At 49.0% G+C, this 27,438-nt stretch overlaps 1 protein-coding gene, 1 long non-coding RNA gene and 5 other non-coding genes across 14 annotated transcripts in view; 3 read left to right on the forward strand and 4 right to left on the reverse strand.

Moving 5' to 3' along the window:
* Window positions 1–2,263, reverse strand: part of LOC112643038 (uncharacterized) — a 41,231-nt gene extending 38,968 nt beyond the window's left edge. For all 3 annotated transcript variants that reach the window (XR_007409039.1, XR_007409038.1, XR_007409040.1), the window contains exons 1-2: window positions 2,131–2,263; window positions 458–1,008 (exon numbers count right to left, since the gene is read on the reverse strand). This is a non-coding gene — a long non-coding RNA (uncharacterized LOC112643038). The remainder of the gene's footprint in view (window positions 1–457; window positions 1,009–2,130) is intronic.
* Window positions 497–10,173, forward strand: LOC112643037 (low affinity immunoglobulin gamma Fc region receptor III-A). Of its 6 annotated transcripts, none has more exons than XM_035711121.2 (6): window positions 497–642; window positions 1,051–1,152; window positions 1,788–1,808; window positions 2,167–2,421; window positions 4,727–4,981; window positions 9,070–10,173. In XM_035711121.2, the coding sequence occupies exons 2-6, from the start codon at window positions 1,113–1,115 to the stop codon at window positions 9,615–9,617; spliced, it is 1,119 nt and encodes a 372-aa protein (XP_035567014.1). In that variant the 5' UTR covers window positions 497–642; window positions 1,051–1,112; the 3' UTR covers window positions 9,618–10,173. The 6 variants fall into 6 exon arrangements, with proteins under 6 accessions (XP_035567014.1, XP_035567016.1, XP_035567013.1 ...); XM_035711123.2 differs by having other exon boundaries at window positions 2,170–2,421; XM_035711120.2 differs by lacking the exon at window positions 497–642 and having other exon boundaries at window positions 972–1,152.
* TRNAN-GUU (transfer RNA asparagine (anticodon GUU)) lies at window positions 8,338–8,411 on the reverse strand. The gene has a single exon. It is a non-coding gene; the product is annotated as a tRNA-Asn (tRNA).
* Window positions 10,174–16,366: 6,193 nt separating the features above from the next.
* Window positions 16,367–16,438, reverse strand: TRNAD-GUC (transfer RNA aspartic acid (anticodon GUC)). Its single transcript has one exon. It is a non-coding gene; the product is annotated as a tRNA-Asp (tRNA).
* Window positions 16,439–16,744: 306 nt separating this feature from the next.
* TRNAG-UCC (transfer RNA glycine (anticodon UCC)) lies at window positions 16,745–16,816 on the reverse strand. The gene has a single exon. It is a non-coding gene; the product is annotated as a tRNA-Gly (tRNA).
* Window positions 16,817–17,338: 522 nt separating this feature from the next.
* TRNAL-CAG (transfer RNA leucine (anticodon CAG)) lies at window positions 17,339–17,421 on the forward strand. The gene has a single exon. It is a non-coding gene; the product is annotated as a tRNA-Leu (tRNA).
* An 8,011-nt stretch (window positions 17,422–25,432) lies between these two features.
* Window positions 25,433–25,503, forward strand: TRNAG-GCC (transfer RNA glycine (anticodon GCC)). The gene has a single exon. It is a non-coding gene; the product is annotated as a tRNA-Gly (tRNA).
* Window positions 25,504–27,438: the final 1,935 nt, after the last annotated feature.

Here is a 27,438-nt window from a genome sequence, read left to right on the forward strand (position 1 = left end):
GATTCTAACCATCCTAACGGACTTCTTTTTTTTTTTCTTTCTTTCTTTTTTTTTTTTTTCCTAACAGACTTCTAAGACTTCTAATCCCAGGGCCTGTAGGGGAGATGCTGCTAAGTGGGGAAGGGGAGGATACACATCCCTGCCGTGTGTTGGGGGGATGCGGCTAGGGAGAGTAGAACAGGGTAGCAATCTTAAGACTTCCTGGCCACTGCACTTCCACCTTTTCCAATAAGGCACCCCGGAGCCAGGGCTACAGGCTCACAGACCAGCCCAGGCCAGTGGGTCTCCGAGGGGCTGAGCTCACCTGGCTACTGTCACTGCTCAGCCCTGGTGATGGTGGGTTGAAGCTAAAGAGCTCCTGTCCTCTCCTGCCCGCTGTCCTTCCCTCTGCGCCTCCTTCTCTGCCTTCCCTTCAACCAATTAGTGACTTCCTCCCTCCCAGGGCCTCATTTCTCACCCCTGCCCCTCGCCTGGGCTTCTCTTAACAGAAGGTGTGAATCTCATGGTCAAATTCATGCTAAGAAGTGCGTCATAGACCTCAACACACATGCATTTTGAATTCTCGAAAAATAAGCTGGTGGCGACAACACTGCAGGGAGGGACCCTTCCTCGGGGTCTGAAGATTTAAATGAATACAGGCAGGTAGGTCCAGGTCGATGGAGCCGGGTCTGGGCCAGGCAGGGGAGTTCTGGAGGAAAACAAGAGACCCCTTCAGGGAATGCCCTTCTCCTTGGGTCTCATCCCCAGGGTTGTGATATCTTCTTGTTCTTGGCACTGAGTGGATCCAAACCCGCCAGGTAGGGAAACTTATTTTGAGACTGATCAGATTTATCCATGTCACTAGATGCTTGCCTGTAGTCTCCTGTGGACCCGAGGGTGTTCATCCACCTCAGCTTCTCTTTCCGGCTTTTTTCCTCCCCTGCCTGCCCCATCCTGGGGCTCACTTGTCAGAATTCAGATTCAGAAATCAGATGACTTTCCAGGAAAAGGAACCTAAAGAATAATGAGCTAGGGGGTGGGGGAAAAGACTCTTTACTTCCTCTCTTCTAGTTAGCTGCATCCCTTCAGAGCTCGGCATATCTGCAGTGACTTGCTGACCCTAATGTGACAGCATGTGGCAGCTGGTGCCCTCAACGGCCCTGCTACTTCTAGGTAAGTCAAAGTCACTTTGGCTGAGACAGAAGCTCCAGATGCCCTGGGTCCGGTGGAGCCCACTTTTCAGACCAGGGAGTGCCCCCAACCAAGGAATAGGACTCCTTGCTGTGCGGAGAACACTCAATTTAGCTCCCGGGACAAGCCATTTGGAGGCTAGAGATGAGAATGCCAGCCAGATTTGGGCATAACCAGGAGGCCGAGGGGGACTGCGAGGTCGCTGTTACCTCGCCCTGCTGGGTTCAGTTTCCCTATCTGTAAGTTGAAGGCTATGGACCAGATGGGTGAGCCCGTCCATTCTATCTCTTCCATTCTGACATTCCAGGGTTCCCCTCTAAGACTTTTCATTTCTGCCCTTTTGGGGGAACTTGGGTTGAGGTTGTGTCTATGGCTTGATTCAGGGCAATTCAGCCCGCACCCTTGTTTTGGGAGTGGGGACTAAGGAGGAAGTGGTGTTGGGAAGAGGGCAGGAGGTGCACACCCTGGAGACTAGAGCGCAAGCCGCCATGGAGACCTTGATTCTTGGCACTAGGACTGCCGGAGCAGGGGTGGGCCGGGAATTACGCCCATGCCACACGAGGGCTGCCCTGATCTCCTCTTCTGCTCAGTATTTGTTTCCCTCTTTTGTCTTGCAGTTTCTGCTGGCACACAAGCTGGTGAGTTGGCTTTGTGGTCTTGGTTGGATGGAGGGAGGCATATGGTGTTTAACAGCCGGGTGCTGGGAAATGCGTGCTGCATGGGAAATTGCTGGTATGGGGTTGTCAGAGGCACTTCCCCATCACGGTTGGGCTTGGCCTTAGGTTTCTCAGGCTAATTTTCCTCAAGATAATGAAAGGCCAGAAATGGGGCTAAGTGCCTTGAAGCCAAGGTGCTCTAAGTCTGAGTCACAGACCAAGGCCGAGTCACCAACTATGGGTTTGCAATGGGCTCGCTCTGGCTCTGAGCCTCCCTGGAAAGGCCAGTGTAGGGCCTACTCACCTCTCTGCCCTAATCAACCTTCTCTTGGCTCCTCAGCAGATGTCCCAAAGGCTGTGGTGGTTCTGGAACCCAAATGGAACAGGGTACTCACAATGGACAGTGTGACTCTGAAATGCCAGGGGGACCATCTCCTTAGAGACAACTACACGTGGCTGCACAATGGGAGACCCATCTCAAATCAGATATCCACCTACATCATCAAAAATGCCAGCATTAAAAACAGTGGAGAGTACAGGTGCCAGACAGACCAATCCAAACTCAGTGACCCGGTGCAGCTAGAAGTCCACACTGGTGAGTGGGTGAAGGGGAAGAAGGGAATCAGGAAAACGGTAAAAGGGGAGGCCCCAAAAGACTTGGGAAGAGCAAAGTCTTGGGGGCTAAAATTGAGATGAGATGACCTGTGGCCCCCCCTGAATTATATCAGAGGGAGGCCTGAGGCAAAATGTAAAACCTGGTGCGTAATAGATACGGGACTCTGCAGGGCACAGTCTCTGCAGTCACCATCCACAAAGAATGCACCCAAGAGGGGCACCTGTGTGGCTCAGTGGTTAGGCGTCTGCCTTCAGCTCAGGTCATGACCCCAGGGTCCTGGGATCGAGTCCTGCGTTGGGCTCCCCACAGGGAGCCTGCTTCTCCCTCTGCCTGTGTCTCTGCCTCTCTCTCTGTGTCTCTCATGAATAGATAAAATTAAAAAAAAAAAAAAAAAAAAAGAATGTCCCCAGTAGCATGGAGTCACCTGAAGGTCAGGGCTTGACATTAGTGCTCAATAATATTTACTGAATAAATTAATGAATCTGTTTTTATGACCTCAATCTCCTCCTGACTCTCAGATGCACAATGCCCTAAGCGACCCTCCAAACCATTCCTAACAGCCTAGGGTCATATCCACCGCCCTCTCCCCATCTGCCACACGCAAACTTATGCTTCGGCATAAATCTCCTAGTAGAGTTAGAGACACGTCCGTCCAGCCTACCAGTGATCATGGAATGAAAGTCTCTAGTGTTGTTTGCAGAATCTAAGCATCAGAAGCAGGTGAGGGTAGGATTTCAGAGGCAAAGATCTGTTCTACAGGTAATCCTAGAATCACACCCCCTAGCCCAGTCCCTGCAGGCGCACCTCACAGCTACTTCCATGGCTGTCTCAGTTGCACGATGTGCATGGGTAGAAAGAGCCTGGAGGGGAAGGAGGGCCTAACGGAGGTGGATTTGCAAAAAGTTTCAGGGAACTGGGCCCCCCACCTGTGGCTCCTTAGCCTCTGACTGCCCCATAGCTGCCACGGGCTTCATGCCACGGAGTTACACAGGGAGGAATGTCTGTTCTCTTCCTGGGTGAGACATGGCTACCTTAGACCAAATGAAAGGGGGAATTACCAACAAGAAGCAATAGAAAAATCAAGTCTGAGACTTATTAGCTGGTCTTGAAGTTCGATCTAAAAACCGACTTTAGAAGTAAAGGAGGACCGTACTACGGGCCCACAACCGTGACTGCAGGCATCAACTCACCAGGAGAAACTCTTGATCGGCTTTCAAAACTCATTTCGCTTATCTCCTCCTCTGAGGAGTCCTCTTTACTTTTGGGGGGACAGAATCTCTTTATTCCATTCTCTTTGGCCCTCTAGGCCTTTGTTCTTAGCCTGTTGTAGCACACTGTGTTGGAACTATTCTGAGTTTGTGTTTTTCTGTGTTGAGTCTACAGAGTCTTTGAGGTTACGCGTCATGGGTCTTTGTCATCGGGTAGCCCCAGGGGGCCCAACACCTGGTACACAGTGGTGCTCAACCACACCTGTGTTGAATGGATGTGCTTATGGACATTCGATAAGTCCATGACAGGACAGATTGGAGCAAAAGTGTTCCCCCGAAGGCCACCAGACTATATATGTATTCTTTTTGTTTTTGTTTTTTTTTAAGATTTTATTTATTTATTCATGAGAGACAGAGAGAGAGAGAGAGAGAGAGAGAGGCAGAGGGAGAAGCAGACTCTGTGCAGAGATCCCGATGCAGGCCTCAATCCCAGGACCCCGGGATCACGACCTGAGCCACCCAGGTGCCCTTCTGCCTTTCCTTTAACGGAGCAAATCATCATTTTCTTTTTTTTTGTAAAGATTTAATTAATTGATTGTGTGAGGAGGGGAAGAGGGAGAAGGAGAGAGAGAATCTCCAACAGACTCTGTGCTGAGCATGGAGCAGGATGTGGGGCTCTATCCCACGACCCTGGGGGCCTGACCTGAGCCGGATCCACGAGTTAGACCCTCAACCACCTGAGCCGCCCAGGTGCCCCACAAATCATCATTTTCAAATACAAGTTTTAGTCTTTGACCTAGAACTCACCTGTTATAGCAAATCCAAGTGCAGTCCTAAGGACCCTGCAGGTGGCTTCCCACCTACCTCTTCACTTAGTCCCTCTGCTCTAACGTTACAGTTTGATTGGTGTGGCTCTCTTCCCCATCGGACAAAATGTCTTGGTGTGATTTGGGTTCTTTACGGGGATGGCGCCCAGTCTGGCTCTCCATGACGCCCCAGGATCTGGGTGGTGAGTGTCCTCGTCACAAGATCTTTGCTCTGAAGCCTCCTGGGCCTGTGGTCTCTGTGTCTTTCAGGCTGGCTCTTGCTCCAGGTCCCTCGGTTGGTGTTCCAGGAGGGGGAGCTCATTCAACTGAAGTGCCATAGCTGGAAGAACACGCCCGTACGGAACGTTCAGTATTTTCAGAATGGAAGAGGCAAGAAGTTTTTTTACAATAATTCTGAGTACCACATTCCAGCAGCAACAAGTGAACACAATGGCTCCTACTTCTGCAGGGGGATTATCGGGAAGAAAAACGAGTCTTCGGAGGCTGTGAACATCATCATTCAAGGTGAGAGCTGTGCAGCCCTAGAGCTTCCAGAACCCTGTGTGTATGGGGTCTGCATTCACAATGTGAAGATGAATGGAGAGATTCTTGACTATTCCATGGGCTTCTTTATGAGGGGTTCTAGGGGTGTCATTCACTCTGCCATGTGGCAGCACAAACAGAAGCCACATGTCCTGCCCCATAAAAATACGCTTGTCCTGCCCTTCCCCAGTCAGACCATGGCCACAATGTTATGTGTCCCTCCAGTGCTGGCCATCCTCCCCTGCCCTCCAACCTGGTGGGAGCCCCTCACTTCCACACAGGGAGGGCCTAGAAACCTGGTCTGGCTCTGCTGCTCGTCCATCATGTGACAGTGGGTAAACCACATAGCCTCTCTGACTTTCAAGTTCCCCCTTGGTAACAAAGACAAGTTGACATTTATTGGGCACCTTTCAAAGAAACCAAGTGCTTCTTTCCATGAACCGGGTTGGACGATCCAGCCACCCCTCACAACGTTATGAGACAGGTACTTTGGGGTCTACCTTGGATGAAGTAACTGAGGGAAAGGGAATGGGGAGCATTAATTTGTCTCTCAGATCACACCAAAGATCCAAAGCCTGTATATTTAACCACTAGATAAAATGGAAAAATTGGGCAGACACCACGTTTTTGCCGTAACCACTGTCATTGTGCTCATCCCTCTGCTTCTTCCATTAGGTTCTTCGCTTCCATCAACCTCACTACTCCTTTCACACTGGCCCCAAATCCCTTTCTCCCTGGTGATGGCACTCCTATTTGCAGTGGACACTGGGCTGTATTTTGCTGTGCAGAGAGACCTTCGAAGCTCAATGGGGAACCTGAAAAACAGCAAAGTCATATGGAGCCAGGGCTCTTAGGACAAAGGGTGGGTCCTGAAAGCAACCCCTCTGGACCTCTCTCTGGATCCACAACCCCATCACCTCCAACAGGCAGCTCTGGGAGCCACAGGAAAACTATACCTCAGTGTCTAGGTTGAGGGTCCTCCACTCAACTCCATTTTCTCTTGGTCTCTGCTGGAAAGAAAGAGTCCGTGATCTTCAAGTGCCAAATGCACCCCCCAATGAGTAGCCACATTGCTCAGAATTGAAATCTCGGAGCTACCTGGATACTTTGTCCGCTCAGCCATTCTATCACAGAGAAGCAACTGGGTGGTGACCCAACATCTGAACTTGTTCTTAAAGAACGGGATAAGTGGATAAGAGAATTATAGCCGAGGGCCAGCTGGGTAGTAGTCTCCCTCTGTTGCTGCAGGGCTGGTTGCCTTTGAGGCACGCTAAAACCACTTCCAGACAGATTGTGGGGGCTGTGGAGGGTCTAGGGAGACCCTCATGTTCTAGGGAGACAGCAGAACCAGTCAAGGGGGTGGCTGAGAAAGAGCAAGGCAGCCGGACCAAGGAAGACCCCTGCCTGGGCTGTCTTCCTAGAACATGAGCGGTGGTGTAGGTAACAGAACAATCACGGGTAATTCGAGTTGATTTTTGCAGGGAGCCCCTTTTAGAACCTGGACTGTGTGTGAGTATATAATGATGAATTGTCTTGATGTCATGAGTAGAAAATGCTCCTGGAAGGGGGTTGGAGGTTGGAGCGTCTTGGGAAAGAAAGCGCAGAACAAACCCTGTGTCCATAGGATGAAGAGCAGCATTGCTTTCCCAGATTAAGCTCGTGAACAGAGATATCTCTGGGTCTGAACTGAAAAAGAATGACACCAAAGAGTCAACAATAACTACTCGGGAGGCCATGGGCAGGAGGTGAGGACATTAGTTGGCCAGCATAGTAAAAATTAGAGAGAGAGCAGGTGCGGAGACTATCAGACCAGCTTTCTGCTTTAGTATCTAATTCAGGCAAAGCTTTGCTCACATCATTCACCAAACAAGGTTGGATAAGCGATACTAAATGCACTCAACCCTGCTGAGTTAAACTATGGAGACTTAAAATCCCTTGGCCTTTCAGTGGCAGTGGAGTGAGGGTGGGGTCATGCGAGTTGCTTGTGGAAGAAAGCTTAGCTGTCTCTTTCTGTATTAGAAGCTTTAAACAGAACACTTCTCGATTCCAATAAAGCCTTGAACAAGGTCTTGCATGCTGCTCTCTGAAGATGGAAAAAGCGGGGCAATGAGGCCTGAATGATAAGACCCATTTTTCCTCCTGTCGTCCAAAATTCTACCAGGGATGAGTTTGGGTTCCGAAATCCTGTCTGCACAGCTCACGGAAATCAAGCAGTTGCAGATTCACCAGTCTTGCTGGGGCACCTGGGTGAAGGGGATTTTTATAGGTGGAGTGGGATGGGAGGGTGGGTGGCAGCTAGAGGTAGGTCCGAGCAGGTGGTGGGCAGGAGAAGGCGCCCGGAGAAAGGAGATGGGGGCCTGGACAGAGGTATAGGGTCAACCTCATGGAGTTGGATATGGGCTACAGGCCAACAGGGTTCAAGCTTGATGTCTGAATTATTATATGAGATTCAGACATGAGGCAAGTGCATCAGGAAAGCCCAGACTTTCAACTCACACCTGTCTAGTACGTAGGGTAGGAAGAGCTTGGGTTTAGGTGCTGAAGGTGGAGAGATGAACAACACGAGGTCATCCCCTGGAGGAGCTTTCACTGGAGGGAGAAAGGCCCAGAGGAGAGAGCAAAGAACAGGCTGCAGAGGAGAGACTCGGTTCCGTGGGGGCGAAGGATGAGTAGGGGTTGGTTTGCCAGGCAGAGGGGACAGACACTGAAGGCCTGTGGGCAAAGGTTCAAGGCCAGAGCAGGGCTCCAGGATGTAGGTCAGCTGGTCCCCGAGTAAGGAGCCGGGGAGGGAGAGGAGCGCCCAGGCCCGAGCAGCAAAGGCCTGCCCCCAAGCTAGGGGAGCGCAGCCCGCGGCCACCGGGGCCCTGGGAGCAGAGTTGGCCTTTTAGGAAGCTCTCGGGCAGCTAGAGACTCGCACCAGGAAGGGAGGGGGGCCTGGAAAGCTGGGTGGCTGCCGCAGGAGCGCAAGGGGGAAGGAGCGGGGAAGGAGCAGGGGCGCGGCTGGAGGGGAAGGTGCTGCTGCTGCGGGGACACTCCGAAGGGAGCCCGCCCCCGGTCACCGCTGGGGCCCAGGTTCCGGACACGCCTGCCCGAGAAGTGAGGAAATGCAAAGCACAAAACGAACTCACCGGCTTATCAGTTCTTGCTTCCTCCCGACCGCAAACTTTTAAAAAAGTTGCGCGGGGTGGCGGGCCGGCTCTCGAGGAGCCTAAGGCGCGTCCCGGCAGCCGGGCTCGTGCAGAGCACCCCCTGCCCGGACACCCAGGCCGGGCTGCGTGAGAACCCAGGGCCTCTGCGGCTTCCGCGCAGGAGCCACGCGCTCAAAAACGCTCGCGCCCCGTCCCTGGGTGGGCTCGAACCACCAACCTTTCGGTTAACAGCCGAACGCGCTAACCGATTGCGCCACAGAGACAGGCGAGGCTTGGCGCCTCTGCCAAGTCAGTTCACCGCAGAAAACGTTCGTGCTGCTTTCCCGGAGCCCCCAAATCCGGGCTGGGGCTGGAGGGGGGCCCGGCAGGGTGGTCCCCGGGAGAGGAGGGCCTCCCCGCCGCCGAGCGCTGGCACCTGCGAGCACTCCCCACCGCCCCCGGGCTGGCACCTGCTGGGACCCCCCCCCCCCCGGGACCTCTCGGGCCCCCCTCTTCCCCTGGGCTCACCTGCTGGGATCCCCTACTCTGGCACCTCTCGGCCCCCCCCTTCCCCTGGGCGCACCTGCTGGGATCCCCTACTCTGGCACCTCTCAGCCCTCCCTCCTCCCCGGGGGCCACCTGCTGGGATTCCCCCCCCCCGGGACCTCTCGGCCCCCCCCTTCCCCTAGGCGGCACCTGCTGGGACCCCCCCTCTGGCACCTCTTGGCACCCCGTCCTCCCCCGGGGGACACCTGCTCGGACCGGCCGGGCCTCAGCGTCTACCCAGACTGGGCAGAGCGGCCCGAGCAGCGGGGGTCTCCGGGGGAGCCAATACCGAGAGGCTCTCGGGGGGGGGGGGGGGGGGCGGCTCGCGAGTTCACTTGGTTTTGCTCCGGGAAGTAGAACAAACCTTTTTTTTTTTTTTTTTTTTTTCTGATCTAGACGATCAGGGGTCAGCTGAAGCAATGGAACCTCACGGACCAAGACTAATCTCCAAGCCCAGCTGTTGGGAACGTGTATTAGGCCCGCGGCCAGGACGCAGAGTCTATAAACGCCCGAGACTTAGAGACGTTCACACTGCAGTATCCGGATCCTCTGGGCGCGGAGACCTCGCATCCAGAGCCGGCAGCCCAGGGATCCCGGTCAGGGGCTCAGGGCCCGGCCGGCCTCCTCTCCTGCCTGGGGGGAAGCTCCTCTGGGCTCCCTGCGGCCCCCGAGCCCCCCGCCTCCGCCGCAGGCACACCCATCCCCTGCACCACGGCCCTCTGCGGCGAGGCACCCACAGTGTGTGGCCGGGCGTGGCACCCTCCTCAGCCTCCACCCAGAACCTCCTCTTCCTTCTACACCACCGCGCTCCACCCCGTGGGTTCCAGTTTAGGGGCAGGTCAAAGTTTCCAGTGATGTTGGGTGAACTGAGAGGACACACGGTAGATAGAGGTGTGTGCGCACAGATTATGTGTGTGTGTGTATCTCACAAGCTTGCCCAATGATCTCTACCTGGAGAGCACCTTTCTTTTACACTTTAAAAGTTTGTTTTTTAATGTTCTTTATAAAATTATGGTGAGGATAGGCGAGAGTTGGGGCTGTGGTTGTTCCATAAATTTCCTGACTTGGCAAAATAAAAAGTTGGCAACTCTATATTAGTCACTGACATTGTAAGGGAAATCTTATTCATCTGCAAAGTCCAAGTTTGGGAACCTCAATTCTCGTCTTCACCTCTTTTACTGGATTGGCAGCAGGAATTAAAAATTAGTTTCCAGTTTATACTTAATATGCATACATTTCCTGTGCTTCACTTTGCATGTACACATGACAGCAATCCAAAAGAAGGGAAAAAAAAAAAACAGGCATGAAAAAGAAAGTACAAAATGGGATGGTGAGGGATGCCTAGGTGGCTCAGCGGTTGAGCGTCTGCCTTTGGCTCCGAGTGTGATTTCCTGGGGTCCGAGATCAAGGCCCACATCAGGCTCCCTTTCCCCTCTGCCTGTATCTCTGCCTGTCTCTCTCTGTATCTCTCATGAATAAATAAATAGAATATTTTAAAAATGGGATGGTGAAATAAATCCAAATATATCAGTAGTCACAATATATAGAAATGGAGAAAATTTGCCAGTTAAAGTGCATTTTTAAAAAATACATTTTATCCTGTTTTAGAAAAGTGACATGAAAACATTAAAAAAAAAAACAAAGATTGAATGGAAAAGAATGGAAAAAGATATGCAGGAATAGTCTAACAAAAAGAAAGTTGGCATTAATATCAGACAAAACAAAATTTAAATAATGCATCATGAAGGATGGAGATGGTCACCAGATAATAATAAAAGATTAAACTCGTGATGAATATATAATTCTAAAAACATAGTTTCTAATAAAATAGTATTAAGATATCAAAGCAAGAATTATTAGACTTACAAGGGAAAATTAACAAATGCATTTACAGTGAATCCTCAAATTCTATGGTAAGAGAATTCAACATATTACTTTCAGCGTTCAATAGATCATTCATTAGAGAAAAAAATTAAGCATATGAACACAATAAGACTGGTTTAATAAATATTGAGAACTCTGCAACCAATAATTTTTGGTTGTACATTCTTCTCAAATGCATATGGAACATTCACAAGAATTGACTTTATATGAGCCCATAAAACAAGTCCTAACGTATGTTACGGAATTGGCACCATATAGAACACATTCTTTGAACATGATGCAATTTAACTCAGAAATCAATTACAAAAAATATCTTTTAAAACCCTCCGTGTGGAAATTTTAAAATCCATGCTTCTTAAATACTTCATGGATCAAAGAGAATGGAAATTGAAAAATACTTGGATTGAATAGTAATAAAAATATAACATACCCAAATTGTTGTTCAGGGTTTTACATGTGCACAGGGAAAAGGAACACTATACCAACCTTCCGTGTTTAGCATATGTATTAAACAGTATTTTTCTGTTAAATAAATCTGTTAGAAAATAAAAAGACAGAAAACTTTTGGAATGCAATTAATCCTGTTACAATGAAGGAAATGCACAGGTGGTAGCATTGTGATTGGTCAGGCCCATATCAGTTAACTGCCCCTCAGAAAGCATCATCTTCTGGGGTCTGCTTTGGCTCTCCCTAGACACCCCAGAGAGCCAGTCCCCACAGCACTGCTGGCCGAACTCTAGGGAACCCTACCGGGGCACTGACGGGAGGCCACTCAATGCCTCCCAACCTGCAGGTCCGAAGTAGGCCAACCTGCTGCAGACCCTGGTTATCGAGCCCTGCCACCTGAACCCTGGTCCAGTTAACAAGAGCCCAGTGTCAGTTTGGCTCCCCAAGACTGTGGCTGCCCACTACCACTCAGTTTTACTCTGCAGCGTCCCTTGCTGGTGGCCACGTGTGGGAACCGAAGCCTTCACCCAACCTTGGTGCCAAGAGTCAGGAGATAACAGAGAGCAGGCAGGCAGTCATGGGTCACAGTGGGAGCATCACCAAGTGTTGTGGTCTCTGCTGGCCCTGCTGCCGTCCTGTGGTAGGATGGAGGCTGTCAGGCAGACGAGCATAGGGGAAATGTGGGGCTGATGGGAGACTGGGGGGCAGGCGCCTTCCTTCCCCATCCGTATTGTATTTTACCTTCAGTTCATGGGACAGGTTGTCTTTTTTTAAACCCCAAACATCCTCCATATAATTGTTTTGGTAATACAAAGGATAATTAAAGCTAATTCATTCATTCATGCCACCATTCTAAACATTTACTGTCTCATTTGAGAATTATAATTATCATCATTATCTCCTTTTACATATTGGGAAACAGAGGCAGAGAGCCAGGCTGCAAACACAGGCAGCACAGCAGACTCCCGCCTCACAACCATATTATGTCGGCTCAGCCAGCCTGGATGGCTGTGGTCAACCTATTATACATATCATTCCAATAAATGATTATTGTGTAATAGAGAAAACCGATGTATAAAACCCTCAGACAGTATTTTTCTTAATTTTATGTATATATTTATGTGTGTGTGTGTGTGTATCTAAATTGTAAGTGGTGGTGCAGGAGAGGGAGAGAGAGAATCCCAAGCAGACTCCCTGATGAGCTCAGCGCCCCATGGGGGGCTCCATCCCATGACCCCGAGATCAGCACTGAGTAGAAATCAAGAGTCAGACACTCACGTGACTGAACTACCCAGGTGCCCCACAGACAATATTTTTTAAAGGCTAGGAAAAAAATGTATTAGAGTTGTTGTTAGTTCAACAGAAGATAGCAAAGGATTCAGTATCATTAATGCCTGGCTTTTCCTAATTTTAGGAAAAAATTCTCAGCTTACTCAGACGAGTCACCTAATGACTATCAACTTGGAAAGAAATTGCAGAAAGTTGATGCAGTTCCCCCATGTTAAACCAGGGCTCAGGAGGAGGCATCCTTTAGCTAGTGACAGCCATATCAAACAGAACCAACAATTATTAAAAGTCAAATATTTTGGAGATGATTTGAAAGATTGACATAGTATTTGCACTACAACTTACATTACCTGGAAATCAGTTTTCTGAGATACATAAACACACATATCTATCTATATATTTATAGTTAAGGACTAATGGGGAATAGTGGAAATATATAATCCTGCAACTGTTTAAAATCTTCTGAATACCTTTCACGGCTATGTGTCTCAACATAAAGGAATCCCATAAAAATGATATTTAGTAAAAAAAAAAAAAAAGGAAAGCTAGTTGCAAAAGAATATGTATTGTCTGATACCAGTTACATAAACTTTAAAAGCGTGAAAATCCAAATAATATATATTTATTTGATAACACATACGCATGTATTAAAACTATTACAAAAGCCAAAGAAATAAAATATGAATATAAAATCTAACCATATAAAGTCCAGAATAAGGGTTGCTTAGAAAGAGATGCCAGATCTAGATAGATTACTTAGATTGCTTCTCGTTCAAGCATGAGCACAGTACGGTTCTTAATCGCAAACAACAGAATCTACTCTTGCTTATTTAAATACAAAAGGATTTTTTGAGGGGCACAAATAATTTACCCAGTGTTGGGAAGACTGAAGAAACAAGACTCGAGGCTGACTTCCAGGAATAACTCCCCAAACTCTTCTGTTCTCTTTGTTCTGCTCCAGGACAAAGTTGCATTGGCCACTATTACACCTCCCAAATTGTATCTCTGTTTCTCTCCCATGTGATTGCAGCTACAAATCAAAATCTCAGGGAAGCACATCTGGTTAGTGAAACATAATCATAAACCAGAACCCCAGCGGCAGAGGAACATAGGAAATATATCATTTTTAGCTTCCCAATCTCAACCTCACTGGAAAACAAACCAGGATGATACTGGAATGAGTGTTGAGCAAACCAAACCACAGAGCCACTACAGTGAGTAAACTGAGAAGCCAAAATAAAATGAAACCAACACCAAATTAAAATACAAGCAGATCATGTTCCCACCTCCGCCTCTAATATACAACTGTTAGAAAACAAGGGCATGAAAAGATCTAAAGAACTACATTGTCATGGGCCACAGTTGTGGGTATATTGTGATAAACTGGCATGGGTCAAAGCCTGTTTTTGTTCTTAAAAGACAATGGGAGTGGAGGGAGGGAAGGGCTCCAGGTCCATGTGTTGGACTCATTCCAAATCCCTGTGGAAAAGATCCCTATGGTGTAACACAGAAAAGTTTATACCATCCCATTGATCCACAATATTTAAGAGAAAGCTTGCAATCTGCTGGGTTCATGATAAACAGCCAATAACCCAAGATGGAATCAAAACTGTCTTGGAAGTCAGAGTGGGCCATCGCTCACATAGCTGAATACCAAAAACATGAGCAAGAAGAGAAGGGACAGGGGTGTTAAAGTAAGTAAGCCATTGAGTCCCAGCCATTCACAATATCCAAGAGGAAGCTGGATATCTTCTGGTTTCATCATTGCCTCATGGATCCAAGCTGGGACAGGACTCAAGTGTGTCCCAGACTTTGTGTTTTGCTCTGTGTGGGAGGGATGGATGGGTGAGTATCCATCAATGATGTCACTTCAAATCAGTGGTTGAGGGGTGGACTACTCAATGAATTGAATGGAGAACCATCAGGTGAAGGGATGGGAATAGAGTTATAGACTTACCCCATGTTATATCTCGAAATAATTTCAAAAAGAATTAAAGGGAGGGGCGCCTGGGTGGCTCAGTGGTTGGGCATCTGCCTTTGGCTCAGGTTGTGATCCCTGGGGTCCTGGGACCAAGTCCGGCATCAGGCTCCCTCCAGAGAACCTGCCTCTCCCTCTGCCTATGTCTCTGCCTCTCTCTGTGTGCTCTCATGAGTAAATAAATACATAAAATCTTTATTTTAAAAAAGGGGAATTAGGGGGATCCCTGGGTGGTGCAGCGGTTTAGCGCCTGCCTTCAGCCCAGGGTGTGATCCTGGAGACGGGGAATCAAGTCCCACGTCGGGCTCCCTGCATGGAGCCTGCTTCTCCCTCTGCCTGTGTCTCTGCCTCTCTCTCTCTCTCTGTCTCTCATGAATAAATAAATAAAATCTTTAAAAATAAAATTAAAAATTTAAAAAGGAATTAAAGGGATAATACCAAAAAACAAAAAGGAAACAAAACTACTATAAGAAAAAAAAGGCAAAAACTGATCTGATATTGAAGTGGGGAAGGAATTTTCAACGTATGAAAAAAAGCTTAAAAACTACCAGGGAAAGTATTTGACTACATAAAAATTAGAAACTTCTGAAGTTCAAAAACACTATGAATAAAATTAAAAAGCAATTCCAGTTTCCATAATGGTGGAGGAGCTTGAACAGTACTAATCACTCCATAGATAACAGCTATAAACTCTGGACAAAATATTCTTTTTAAAACATCTGTATGGAGTCGGAGAGCAATCAAATCAGATAAAAAAAAATAAAGAGTATTGAAGCCCTGGAAGAAGGAATCACCAGGTAAGATCCTCATCCTGAGGGCTCTCTCCAGGAAAGGAGACTCAGGCATGTAGTAAGGTCATCTAGAAACCTAGTCTCATATCCCATGCGTGGCGGTAGGGTTTAGGGCTGCTAGACTGGCTGGAAATTAAAGAAGTAAATCTCAGAAAAGGGTCTCATTCTGGAAAGCCAAATCTGCAAATCCAGCTCCCACGTCTTTGGCTCACCCTTGAAATGAGCATGTGCCCAGGACAGATTTCGGGAAGCCATGGTGAAAGCAGCCCCAGGAGAGACTTCAAGAGCTGCCTCACCAGAAGAGCCAGAAAAACCCTGCCACAACAAAAATGCTCAAAAATAGGCGATTCCTTAAAGAAACTGAGGGTGTGGCCATTTAATACAGCCCAACGAAGGCATTAAAATAACGTTTTAGACTAACACATTTAATGAATTTAGAAATAGTCACATTTTTCAGTAAACAAGTAGGTTAAAAAATATGCACCCTGGGAGTCCAATTTTGCATTTTTAAAAAAGCCAAAGAGATAAACATACAGCAAAATGTTGATTTCCTGGGTGACGGAAATGCGGATGCCTCTTCTTTCTTTGTGGTTTGCTTATCGCCCATACTTCCTACAAGGACTATATCTTACTCTTATATTCAGGAAAAGTAGTATCTTTTTAAAACATGAGCATAGAGCGCGCTCCAGGTGCGCCAGGTGCGCCAGGTGCGAGAGCAGGGCACTCGTGCAAAGGGCTTTGGAGCCCCCGAGGGTCTCAGAAACGGTAGCTTGGCTCCTCCACGTTACCCATGAGGACACCGAAGCCCACAGGGGCTTGTGCAAAAGCAGACAACTTCTTAGTGACGCAAGAACAGGTATTCCGGTGGTCAGAGTAGTGCTCATTGCTGTTTGCACGCCTCCGTCGTAGGAAGGCAGCAGAGAGCGCACGTGGGCTGGGCACAGCTGGAGAGCAATAGACGGGGGAGAAAGGAAGAAGCGCCTGGTAGGCCGCGGGTGTGGGAGGGGGCAGGACGGGGAGGGAAAATGAGGAATACGCGGCCCGGGTAGAGCTGCACCCTGAGGTTCTCTTCCAGGGGGGCGGCGAGAAGTTACACCTCGCGGCACGCCCCATCCGCGGTACAACAGGTGGAAACTTGCAGGACTAAGGCCCAGGGTCTGAGTAACCGCACCCACCCGTACTCCTGCCCATCATCCAAGAACTCCGCATGGGACAACCATACTCCTGGAGCGAACCTAAAATTACTTAGGAATCCCCTTTGCTCCTGCAGGAAGAGCGAGGAGGAAGGAAAAAGAGCCTTCGCTGTCTCCCCGTCGGGGAATCGAACCCCGGTCTCCCGCGTGACAGGCGGGGATACTCACCACTATACTAACGAGGAAAACCGCGGAGAAGGCCGCGGGATCATTGCTTAAGGAGTCACCACCAGGCCGCCGGGACCCGCGGGGGACCCGGAGCCCAGAGCGGCGGCGGTCCCTGGACGGGAGCCGCCGAGAACGAAGCCTTCAGAGTGGGACACCGCCCGAGCCCGGCTGGGAGCGACAGAGGAACCCGAGAGGGAGACAGCGGCGCCTGCAGTTCCTAGTTTGGGTTCAGACCTTTAAAAAAAAAAAAAAACGAAAACAAAACAAAACAAAACAAAAAACGCCCACTCTTCCTGGAAAAGGAAAAAAAAAAAAAAAAAGCTTGCGTTGGCCGGGAATCGAACCCGGGTCAACTGCTTGGAAGGCAGCTATGCTCACCACTATACCACCAACGCCGGCGCTTCCGGGGGCTCCGAATTGCATATATAAGGAAGATGGAGGTCGTGGATTTTTTTTTTTTTTTTTTTTTTTCATGATCCTGCAGCACATGGAGCCTTCCCTTAGCGAGGATGGATCCCGACCCGACTCCTCGCGGGTCAGCCAGCTACGGACGGGACCGGAGGCCGCGGGGGCGGCGCGGGGGGCACAGGGTCCGCGGAGGCCCGGTTCCGCCCGGGGTTTTCCCCGCCGCCTGCTCGGGTCCGCGCTCCCAGCTCCGGATCCGCCGAGTGTGAGATTCGGCGCCGGCGATTTGGGGCTGAAGACCCGCCGGGAAGGGCGCGAGAGGAAATGGATCTTTACGGTTTAGTAGGAAGGAGGAGTCAGAGACGGTTTTGTTTTCCGGTGCTTTGCCAAGGACCCCAGGGAGGGTTCTAGTTTTATTTCAAGCAATAAACGCTGCATCGAAGTGACGTGACGTCACGATACAGCCCTGTAAGGTGATCTGAAAATGAAATAAGAAGAGCGGGAGCTCCCGTGTCAGGATGGCCGAGCGGTCTAAGGCGCTGCGTTCAGGTCGCAGTCTCCCCTGGAGGCGTGGGTTCGAATCCCACTTCTGACAAGATCCTCTTTTTTTTTTTTTTTTTCCCCTTTTCCCAACAAATACAGTTGAATTCATGGAGAAAGGAGTATTGATTAAAGGACACTTTCTTTTTGTCCTGCGTCTCTGCATATGAATGTTATGCTTCACTGTGAATACGGGACTGAATCTATTTTTTTCTGTACTGTAGGCAGGAGACCGGTCTACAAAATCAGGGAGCAGTTGAGATAAAGATCTACACCTATGAACGTATTTTGAGTCCTTTCTGTGTGCCAGCCAGGCACACTAGGGCAGGCTGAACTCAAAGTCTCCTCAAGGTAAACAAGAAAAAGCTCTTAGCTAAGATCCCTTTATTTGCTAAATTGTCCAGAATCTTCTAACGCCGACAGTAGTGTCAAACTTTGGTAGGCCTCACTGTGGGACCCAGGAAATTTGACAAAAATCCCCTACCCCTGGACAAGCAGAGCAGGACTAACTCCATTTTGTGCTGCACCCACCACCTCCTGTAACGCCCCCACATGACCTGCTTATTGCTTAGGGCGCTGCCCCACCCTAGTCAAGCCGCTGGGCACACCCTAATCAGAAATCGGCTCAGTGATAGGCCAGTTCAAATGGATACTTTAAGGTTAAATGTAATTCAATCGGCCACCTGCCTGTGGACCGACAGGACTGTGCAACTTTCTGCATATCCCATTGGCCACTGGTCCCTATAAAGCTGCTAGGCCTCTTAGTCTCGGGGTCCAAGTCCCTGCTCTCTGTGTCAGGTATACTTGGACCCAAGCTCGAGCTTGTAAATAAACCCTCGTGTGTTTGCATCGGTGTCGGCTTCTTGGTGGTTTCTCGGATTCGCAATCTGGGGCACCACACTCACATTTCCCACCGACTTGTCCCACCGACTCCTACTGTTGCAGGGTGGACTGGGGAGACCCCTGGGCCCTGAGGCCTTCACCCAGCCAGTTCCTGGGATGTGACTGGAGTTTCTCAGTCTGGTGGCAAGAAAACTATCCAAGGAGGGACCAGAAGAGAAAAATTCAAGGAGGGACCAATCAGTGGTTGAGTGGTGAAAGTGAATGGTTTTTTTAAAAAGGAAGAGAATGCACTCTGGAGATGTGGGAGCCTGAGTGCCCAAGAGAGAGCTGGACCCAGGGTTTGGGTCTGTATCTTTTATTGACAGTTGTGAACCAGGGGGTAGAGTATTTATTAGTTGAGGAGATTTCTTTGGGAGCAGAGTTTTGGCCTTTTCTCCCTTACTTGGTCAGTGTTAGGCCTTCTTTGTCTTGGGCTCATCTGGTTTGATCTGGCTTTCTTGAGCTTACATTTTGGAATGCTGCCAGGCCAGGTACCTAACTTTCCTGATAGCAGCCCGGAGCTCCTTTGCCAGCATCCAGGCATCAGGTTAAAACCTGAACAGCTGCTGACACTGACACTGCCACCAATGCTAATTCAGCAGGTTTGCTGGGTCACCAAAACCCAGGACAAGATATCAACAGAACAAATCAGGAAAAGTAGGAGGAAAGGTCAACTTGTGGAGTTTGTTGTCTTAAGAGCTTCTTTATTCTGAAGATCACAAATAGGATGCTTTCTTTCAGATGTAGGAGGAACTGGTTATGAAAAAATCCTGTTGTCCTTTTGGGAAGACAAGAGAATTGTCAAGATGAAGAGACTGAGTGTGTTGAGGTTCACAAGTGTGAGGATGGAAGGATCTTCAGGTTCATTAGCAAAAGTTTGCCAGACAAACTGCATTCTCTGTTATTTACTAGACTGTGATCTTGGGAAGTTTGCCTGCAGTATAACCTACATAGACCTTTTGGGAGGCTTAGGTGAGAGCCTAGGAGCTTGCTTATTAGAAATGCAGACCGCAGGCCGCACCTCAGACCCACCAAATCCGAAGTTTGTAAGATCTCCAGGTGATCCATATGGATATAAAAGCTTGAGAATCTCCAGTCTGTCTAATTTAGGTACCTTTGCTGCACAGGTTGATCATGAACTTGGAATATCCCTTCCCTTGCTTCTCACCAAGGCACCTTTTACTCAGGATCAGCTGAGCGCTTACTTATGTCAGACACTGCTTAGAACACAAGATCAAAAATTAAATGAAAAACTGTGTCTAGGGGCACCTGGGTGACTCAGTTGGTTAAGTGTCTGCCTTCAGCTCAGGTCATGACCTCAGGGTCCTGGGATTGAGTCCTGAATTGGGCTCCCTCCTCTGCTTCTACGTCTGCCTCTTCCACTCCCCCTGTTGGTGTTCTCTCTCGTGCTCACTCTCAAGTAAATAACTAAAATCTTTAAAAACAAAAAACAACTGTGTCTAAATGAAAGACAACTGCCATGCATTCCTAGGAGAGACATGTACAAAAATCAAGTTGAACATTAACCATGTGATCAAGGTGAGCATCAACAGTGACTTGTCCCATTGCTCTCATATACCTCTGACTGACTTCATCAAGATGGCACTTCACCCTGTGGCATTCTTCTCAAAAACCTGTCTAATCATGAAAAACCATCAGATAAGCCCAAAATGAGGGACAATCTGCCAAAAGGTCAAGATCACGAAACACAAGGGAAGGTTGGGGACCAGTCACAAGTCATGGGTTACACATGGTAACAGTGCAGCGTGGGATCCTGGATCAGTTTCTGAAACAGCAAAAAAAAAAAAAAAAAAAAACTGGAAAAACATGCCATCTGAATAAAGTCTATAGTTCAGTGAACTGTATTGTACCAATGTCAGCTTCTTAGGTTTGGCAAGATATCACGGTTATGTCAAATCTTAACTTAGGGGATGGAAGCTGGGTGAAGGATAGACTGTCATTTTCTAAGTATTTTCACAACTCCTCCATCAATCAAAAATTATTGCACGATAAAAAGGCACTTAAAAAAAAAAAAAAAAACTTGAAGGGCGCCTCGGTGGCTCTGTCCATTAAATGTCTGCCTTTGGCTCAGGTCATGATCCCAGGGCATCGGGCTCTCCGTTCAGCAGGGAGTCTGCTTCTCCCTCTGCCCCTGCTCATCCTTGTGCTCTCTCACGCTCGCTCTCTTTCTCTCTTTTTGAAATTTAAAAACAAAACAAAACCTTGAAAATGGCTGCCTGTGAGGAATTGAGAGTGAGGCAAGAAAATGCTGCTTTTCCATTGGAAGGCTTGTAGCAAGATTTGATTTTTAAATAATGGGCATGTATTTCGATCTAATTTGTTGTAATATTTTGAGGAACTGCGTGACATAGTTGTTATTACACTAATCAAACTGTGTTAAAAATAAAATCACAGGGCCAAGAGGGAGTCACTTATGGTGGGCCAAGTCACCAATCAGAGGCTTAATACCTAACCTCATTGCAGCTTCACTTTCCCCCAGAAAAGTAGTCTTACCCAGTGAGTCAGGGCTGTTCTAGTCAGCACCACTGAGGGAATCCCCCACATGCCCCTCTCCATCCCCAGAAGACAGGTAAAGGACCCTGCTCTTACCTATGAGGGAAAGTGACCTTGTCTGGACCAATCCTTTCTTTTGCTAGTAACTTCCTTGTCCCACCGTTATTCCTAAAGAAACCTCACATTTTGACCTAGGCCTTGGAACTCCCCTTTACTCAGTAGATGGGATATCGCCCAATCTTGAATCACATACTCAAGCCAATTAGGTCTTTAGATTTACTCAGCTGAGATTTTGTTCTTGAAGAACTATATACAACATAAAGATGCCTATTAGTCAAGAAACGGTCCCCCAAGCAACGAAACTGTTAACAGTCATTTAAAAGTAGATGAGGTGGGGTGTTTAATCCTTCTATGGAAAAATAGATACCACACACGAGAGGATCTGAAATGTTTTCACAATTAAGCACAAGGGAACTTTCCTTCTTGTGCCTTATACGTATTTTTAAAGAGATAATAAGATAAATGTTGTTGAAATGTTAACAAACTCTCTAACCCCTGTGAGTGCTATGAGGAGGCAGGTAGGTTCCAACAGAAGACCTGGGAGCCGGCAACGAGGAAGTCAGGGCCGGCCACGGAAAGGTCAGGGGCCTGTCCAGGCAGCCCTCCACAAGAAGCCGGATCAAACCTGATGGCCCCAGAAGGAAGATGCCACGACAGGAAACCCCTGACCAAATTAGGAAGAAAAAGCAGGAACCCTGCTTCCTGTCCCAAGTAACAAATATTTCGCCACATGGTTAACAGCTGTCAATAAAAGATATAAACCCAACTCCCACACTTGCACACTCCTCCTCTCACCCCCCTTTCACTTGGCCACTCTCTTATCTCAAGAGTGTCCTCTTCACCTAATAAACTTTCCCACGTATGTCACTTGTCCACTATGCTGTGTGTCTGCCTTTGAATTCATTCTTGTGACAAGAGCAAGAACATTCTGCAAGTCCTTGGGGTCTGGCTGGGTAGAGGCCCCAGGGCCTGGGTCTCCCACAAACACACACACACCGACCCCCACCCCTCCACCACCCTGGTTCACCTGGCAACAAGAGTACCATCATACCATCATTCCTCTTGGGAGGTACTAACAGGTTAGGTGGTCCCTGTCGGAAGTTGGAAGGAAATTCAGCGAAGGGAAAGTGTAATACTGAATGTGTATGCCGTGTCCTCTTTTGGGGGGCAGGTTCCTTCAATGTGAAACCAGGATGCCCAGGAAGCAGACCAGACACAGAAAAGAGAGCAGTTAAAAATGTGAAATGACAGGTACGGGAAGGGTGGGTTGTTTCTGCAAACCCCTCTCGTCCCCCCTTCTGGAGACAACTCTCAGCTTCTGTTGATGTGGCCTTGCTCTAGCCAAACCCAACTGCATTTCTGAGATAAAAATGCATCTGCCGTTGCTCATAGGAGAGATAGTGTGGACCCGGTTAACTGGGAAAGAATTCATGCAAGTTTATCCTCGCTCACATATTGTCATTTACTTAACTGGCAGTAAAATGGAATCTGAGGATACTTCCCAGCTTGAGTCATTTGCTTATAAAAAGCACATATTCACTTAGTGAATAATGTAAATAATACCATAAAATATGCATCTTTCTCTCAGGGCTCAGCAGCATCCAACTGTGTTCTAAAGGAACAACATATCCAATTTCACAACATCTGTGGGGGGTTCTGATAATAAGTAGAGTTATGGCCTGTTTGTGAGGTGACAACGCACAGGCTTTAGAATCTGGCAGGACAGGATTCTGAATTCCAACCCACTCCCCCCCCCCACACGCACCTAATAGCTATGTGACCTGCATAAAGTGTTCAACGTCTCTGAGCCTCAGGATCCTCATCTTCCAAAAGAGCTCCAACCCTGTGATGTTGCTGTTGTGGGGATTTAACTAGATTGTATATGTCAAGTACCTGCTATGTAGTTGACACTCAACTGAAATAATTAGTAACAGCTAATTTTTGTTACTCATATGCTAGATGCCTAACATTCTTCATCACTTCTTACGTAATTGAACCCTCTTAGCAATCCTGAGACCAGTCCTATTCATCACCCACCCCCACCTCCCATGTAGAAGCAGAGCCCGAACCTCAGAGAGTTTAACTTGCACCATATAGAAAAGAACAGAAGTGAAAACCTAAGCAGTCTGGTTCCAATTTTGTCATGATACGTGACTGTTATCATCATCATCATCAGCAGCAGCAGCAGCATCACTGTAGGGCCCATCAGCAGAAAGCAGATGGACCCATGCTATTTCTCTCATACACAGAAGATCAACACCACTAGATATACTCTCTCCAGAGTCAGAAGAAACTACATCTCCAGAGTCCAGAACTGGGATTTGTTGTCTAAAAGAACACTAGATAAAGTCATTTGATTAGAGGCAACTAATTAGCACATAAACTATTCATCAGTGTATTAGGACATGCAGGCAAACTAAACTAGAATCCCAATGCAGGATGTTTTATCTTAGGGTCATACATGGGAACCTTGCCAGGACTTGAAATTTCTCTCCATTCTCCCCGTTTCCCGCTCCATCTCCTTAACTCTTCCAGCTGATAACTCATAGCCCTCTCCTATCAGCCCTCAGACTTTACTACTGTCTTGAACTCTCCTTGCCCTGTTTTCCTCTGTGGAAATTACACACACACACACACACACACACACACGTTTGTAAGTTTTCTTCATATTCCTCCTTTAACAGTGACCCCAACGTTTTCCGCTTCTGAAGCCTGGCCTTTTTATGTATTTAATTGGTTGGAATGAAAACTAAGGCGGAGTTTTAAAAGTTTATTTAAATTTATATATCGGAAAATCCACATATATTGACAAAATCCATACATGCAAGTAACAACAAAAAGTAGGTAAAAGCGATGTTTAAGTTAATACACAAATGTTAATAATAATTACTTCCTGGGGGGCACCTGGGTGGCTCCCTCTGTTGAGCCACTGCCTTTGGCTTAGGTCACCTCTCGGTTCCCCTGATCATGGCCCTCCCGCCTGGGGCTCCCCACTCAGCTGGGAGTCTGCTTCTCCCTCTCTCTGCCGCTCCCCCCACTTGTGTACGCTCTCAAATAAAATATATAATAACAATAACAATAATAATAATAATAATTGCTTCGCCTGTATGAAATGGGAGAAGAGCCTATTACAATGTGAAATGACACAGGCCTCAGCTACACAACACCCTGAGAAGAAAGCTCCCTGCCTGGGAGGAGGATTCTCCTCCCCTCCCGGTCCTGGAGCCCAGGGCAGGATCAGGAGGACAGTCCAGCCCCTGCGGTCACAGAGCACTTGTCAGGAGGGGCCAATCAATCCACCTCCTCAGAGCCGGGCCCAGCCCTGGGGCTCCCAGGCCGGCTTCGAACCCCAGGGGCGCAGGCCTCCGCAGGGCCCCGGAGAGGTGAGCGCACAGACTTGCTCCAGCTCCCTCTTCTGATGCTCACACTCCTCCTCTGCCACCCCGGCTGTGCTCCCAAGGACTTCCTGACCCTGTCCTCTTTGGAAATCTTGCCTCCGAGGCTCTCCTCACGCAAGGGGCCCTTCACAGGGAAGACACCGGCCTCTAGAGTGTTGTTGGCAACCATCCTGTCCCTCTGGGCCTCCCCCCCCCCCCCCCCCCCCGCCTGTGCCACTCAGCCTCCCAAACTGTCCTCCCAACTTCCTCCTGCAGACCGAACCCTGACATCGAAGGTGCTCCCCCTCCCCCTTCTCTCCCCTCCTCCTCCCCTGCTCCTCTCCTCCCTCTCCCTCCTCTCCCTCTCCCTCCTCTCCCCTCTCCTCCCATCCCCTCCCCCTTCCTCTCTCTCCCATTCCCCTCCTCTCCCCCTCCTCCCTCCCATCCCCCTCCTCTCCCACTCCCTCCGCTCCCCTCTCCTCCCATCCCCTTCCCCTTCCTCTCCCTCCCCCTCCTCCTCCCTCCCATTCCCCTCCTTTCCCCCCTCCTCCCTCCCCCTCCTAGTCTCCACCTCCGTCCTCTCCCCTCCCCTCCCTCCCCTCTGTCCCCTCCCCTCCCCCCTCCGTCCTCTCCCTCTCCTCTCTCCTCCCCTCCTCCGTCCCCCTCCCTCCTCCCATCTCCCTCCCTCCTCCCATCCCCCCCCTCCCCCCTCCTCCCTCCCCCTCCTACTCTCCACCTCCGTCCTCTCCCCTCCCCTCCCTCCCCCTCTGTCCCCTCCCCTCCCCCCTCCGTCCTCTCCCTCTCCCCTCCCCTCCCTCTTCCCCCCTCCCTCCTCCCATCCCCCTCCCTCCTCCCATCCCCCTCCTCCCTCCTCCTCCCCCCTCCGCGTGGAGCGCCTGCGCCCGGGTGGGTGAGCCCGGGGGCAAGGGCGGCCGCCGGGTGCTCGTGGAAGATGCGCAGCGGCGGCGCCGGGAAGCAGGCGGGCGGGGCCACCGCGGCGTGGACGCCCCGTGGACCGGACCTCGCGGCAGGGCCCGCGCCCCCAGGAAGGGCCGGGACTTCCAATAGTGTTTGGCGGCGCTGTTCTTTCTGGAGGCGTAACCTTTTGCTGTCTTGACACGGAAAGGCACGGCTCTCGGGACGGTGGTGACTCGGCAAAGACCCGAGTCCGGGCGGGAAGGAGCGAGGGCCGCGCTGGAGTCAAGGGGCGGCGCCGGGGCAGCTGCAGCGCGAGCATTGGTGGTTCAGTGGTAGAATTCTCGCCTGCCACGCGGGAGGCCCGGGTTCGATTCCCGGCCAATGCAACGTTGCCTCTCTCTCTTTTTTTTTTTTTTTTCTTTTAATTAATTAGGTCCTTTTTCATTCTTGGATTTGTGACTCTGACCCAAAGGAAACCAGCTAGCTAAGCCAGTATTCCTTTGTTTTGGTTCCCCTCCTTTACCAAGTCACCTTCTTCGGAGGAGCGGGGCCCTGTTAGGAGGATGCCCATGAGCGCCGGTGGAAGCGCCCGCTCTTGAGACCCGTCCCTGCCCCTGGGGTCGCCGCGGGCACTGCCCCAGAGGCCGGCTTCTTCCAGTAAAGCACAGTAGGCCAAACGGGAGAGATTTTCCCGGACGTGAGTGTGGGAGGGGAGGAAAGAAAACAAAATGCCCTTGTCATTTGCAGGTTGGGGATGGAGCCTGAGTCTCCCAGGTGGCAGTGGCAAGCAGACACTCCCTGCAACACTGACGAGGCCCTAAGGGTGTGAGGCCACATTGCAACGCTAAACCTCAGTAGTTTATCAGAGGAACTTAAAGTTGACTTTTGTGTATTACATTGATATTTGCCTAGTTCAAAGGAAACCGATTTCTAAAAAGAGAAACTAAAAACCGTGTTCCATAAGCGGCTGTTTTCTCCTCAGAGAGCTGAGAACCCTCCTGGAGAGCTCAGGAGGCCTTTGAAGAGGGAGGCGGAGTCAGGATGCAGAGGTCAGTCTGGCTTCTGGACTGGGTTTCTCTTGGTGAACGATTTCCCTGTGTAGGGGTGAGAAGGAGCTGGCAACGTTTGCCGCTGGAGAAATCAGCCATACTGGGATGGGTCCAGGTGATTTGACTGGTCCAGGAGAAAAGAGAATGTTTGAAGTGTGCAATGAATGGCTTCCACGGTGGAAAATCAAGTCATCTTCAAAAAGAAGGAACCTATTTTATAGCCACAGAAGAAAGAGGAGCTGTCAGCTTTAAATTCATTCACCCTTAAGAGTCTAGGCCAGGCACGCCTGGGTATCACATTTGGGACATTTTAGCCAAGGGCCTTCAAGAGAACGGTCCTCACCTCAGAAAGAAAGGTGACCTGGCCTGAGATCTGTGCCCTGGCCTGTTTGGGGACTGTCTGTACAAGTTCCTTCAACATTCTCTCCCAGTCCTCAGTAGCTCAAACCCCCACCCATCTGCCCCCCAATAATTCCAGGGATAGCCCTAAAGCAAGCACCTTCATACCTGGACATTGACCACATAGGCATCTTTCCAAAGTCATTCATTTCTCCCCCCCCCCCTTTTTTTTTAAATATTTTTATCTATTCATGAGAGACACAGAGAAGCAGAGACACAGGCAGAGGGAGAAGCAGACTCTCTGAGGGGAGCATGATGTGGGACTCAATCCCAGGACCCTGAGGTCATGACCCGAGCGAAGGGCAGATGCTCAACCACTGAGCCACCCAGGCGTCCCTCTCTACTTTCCAGTTCAGAAAGGTTCCGATATAAAGGCTCATCTTACGATGCTAACTTCATATATACACTTAAATATATCCACTTATGTTTAGTAGCTTAGCTTGAGTATCTTCAGAAGTAGGACATATTTTAAAGTAATCACTTAAATGGACATTATGAAGTGGAGGGATGCTCATGGCCCAACAACAAGTGCAAAAATCAAGTTGTAAAGCAAAATGTATATAGTACAATCCCAAGCTGTATATAAAAGGTTTACAACACCAACTACCTATATACCTTAAAACAAGTTATTTCGACCCTCTGGGCCACAGCTTCCTCAATTTTTCTTTTCTTTTCTTTCTTTCTTTTTTTTTTTTTTTTTGCTTCCTCAATTTTAAAATGAGGAGATTGGACTACATCATGTCTATGGATTTTCTAGGTTTGAAATTCTTCTGATTTCAAATGCTAAAGAATTTACCCATTCCAGAAATATTTATTGAATGCTTTATCATGTGCCAGACACTGATCTACACTCTGAATATATGGCAGCGAACA

The sequence above is a fragment of the Canis lupus genome, chromosome 38, assembly GCF_003254725.2.
Source record: "Canis lupus dingo isolate Sandy chromosome 38, ASM325472v2, whole genome shotgun sequence".
Lineage (NCBI taxonomy): Eukaryota > Metazoa > Chordata > Mammalia > Carnivora > Canidae > Canis > Canis lupus.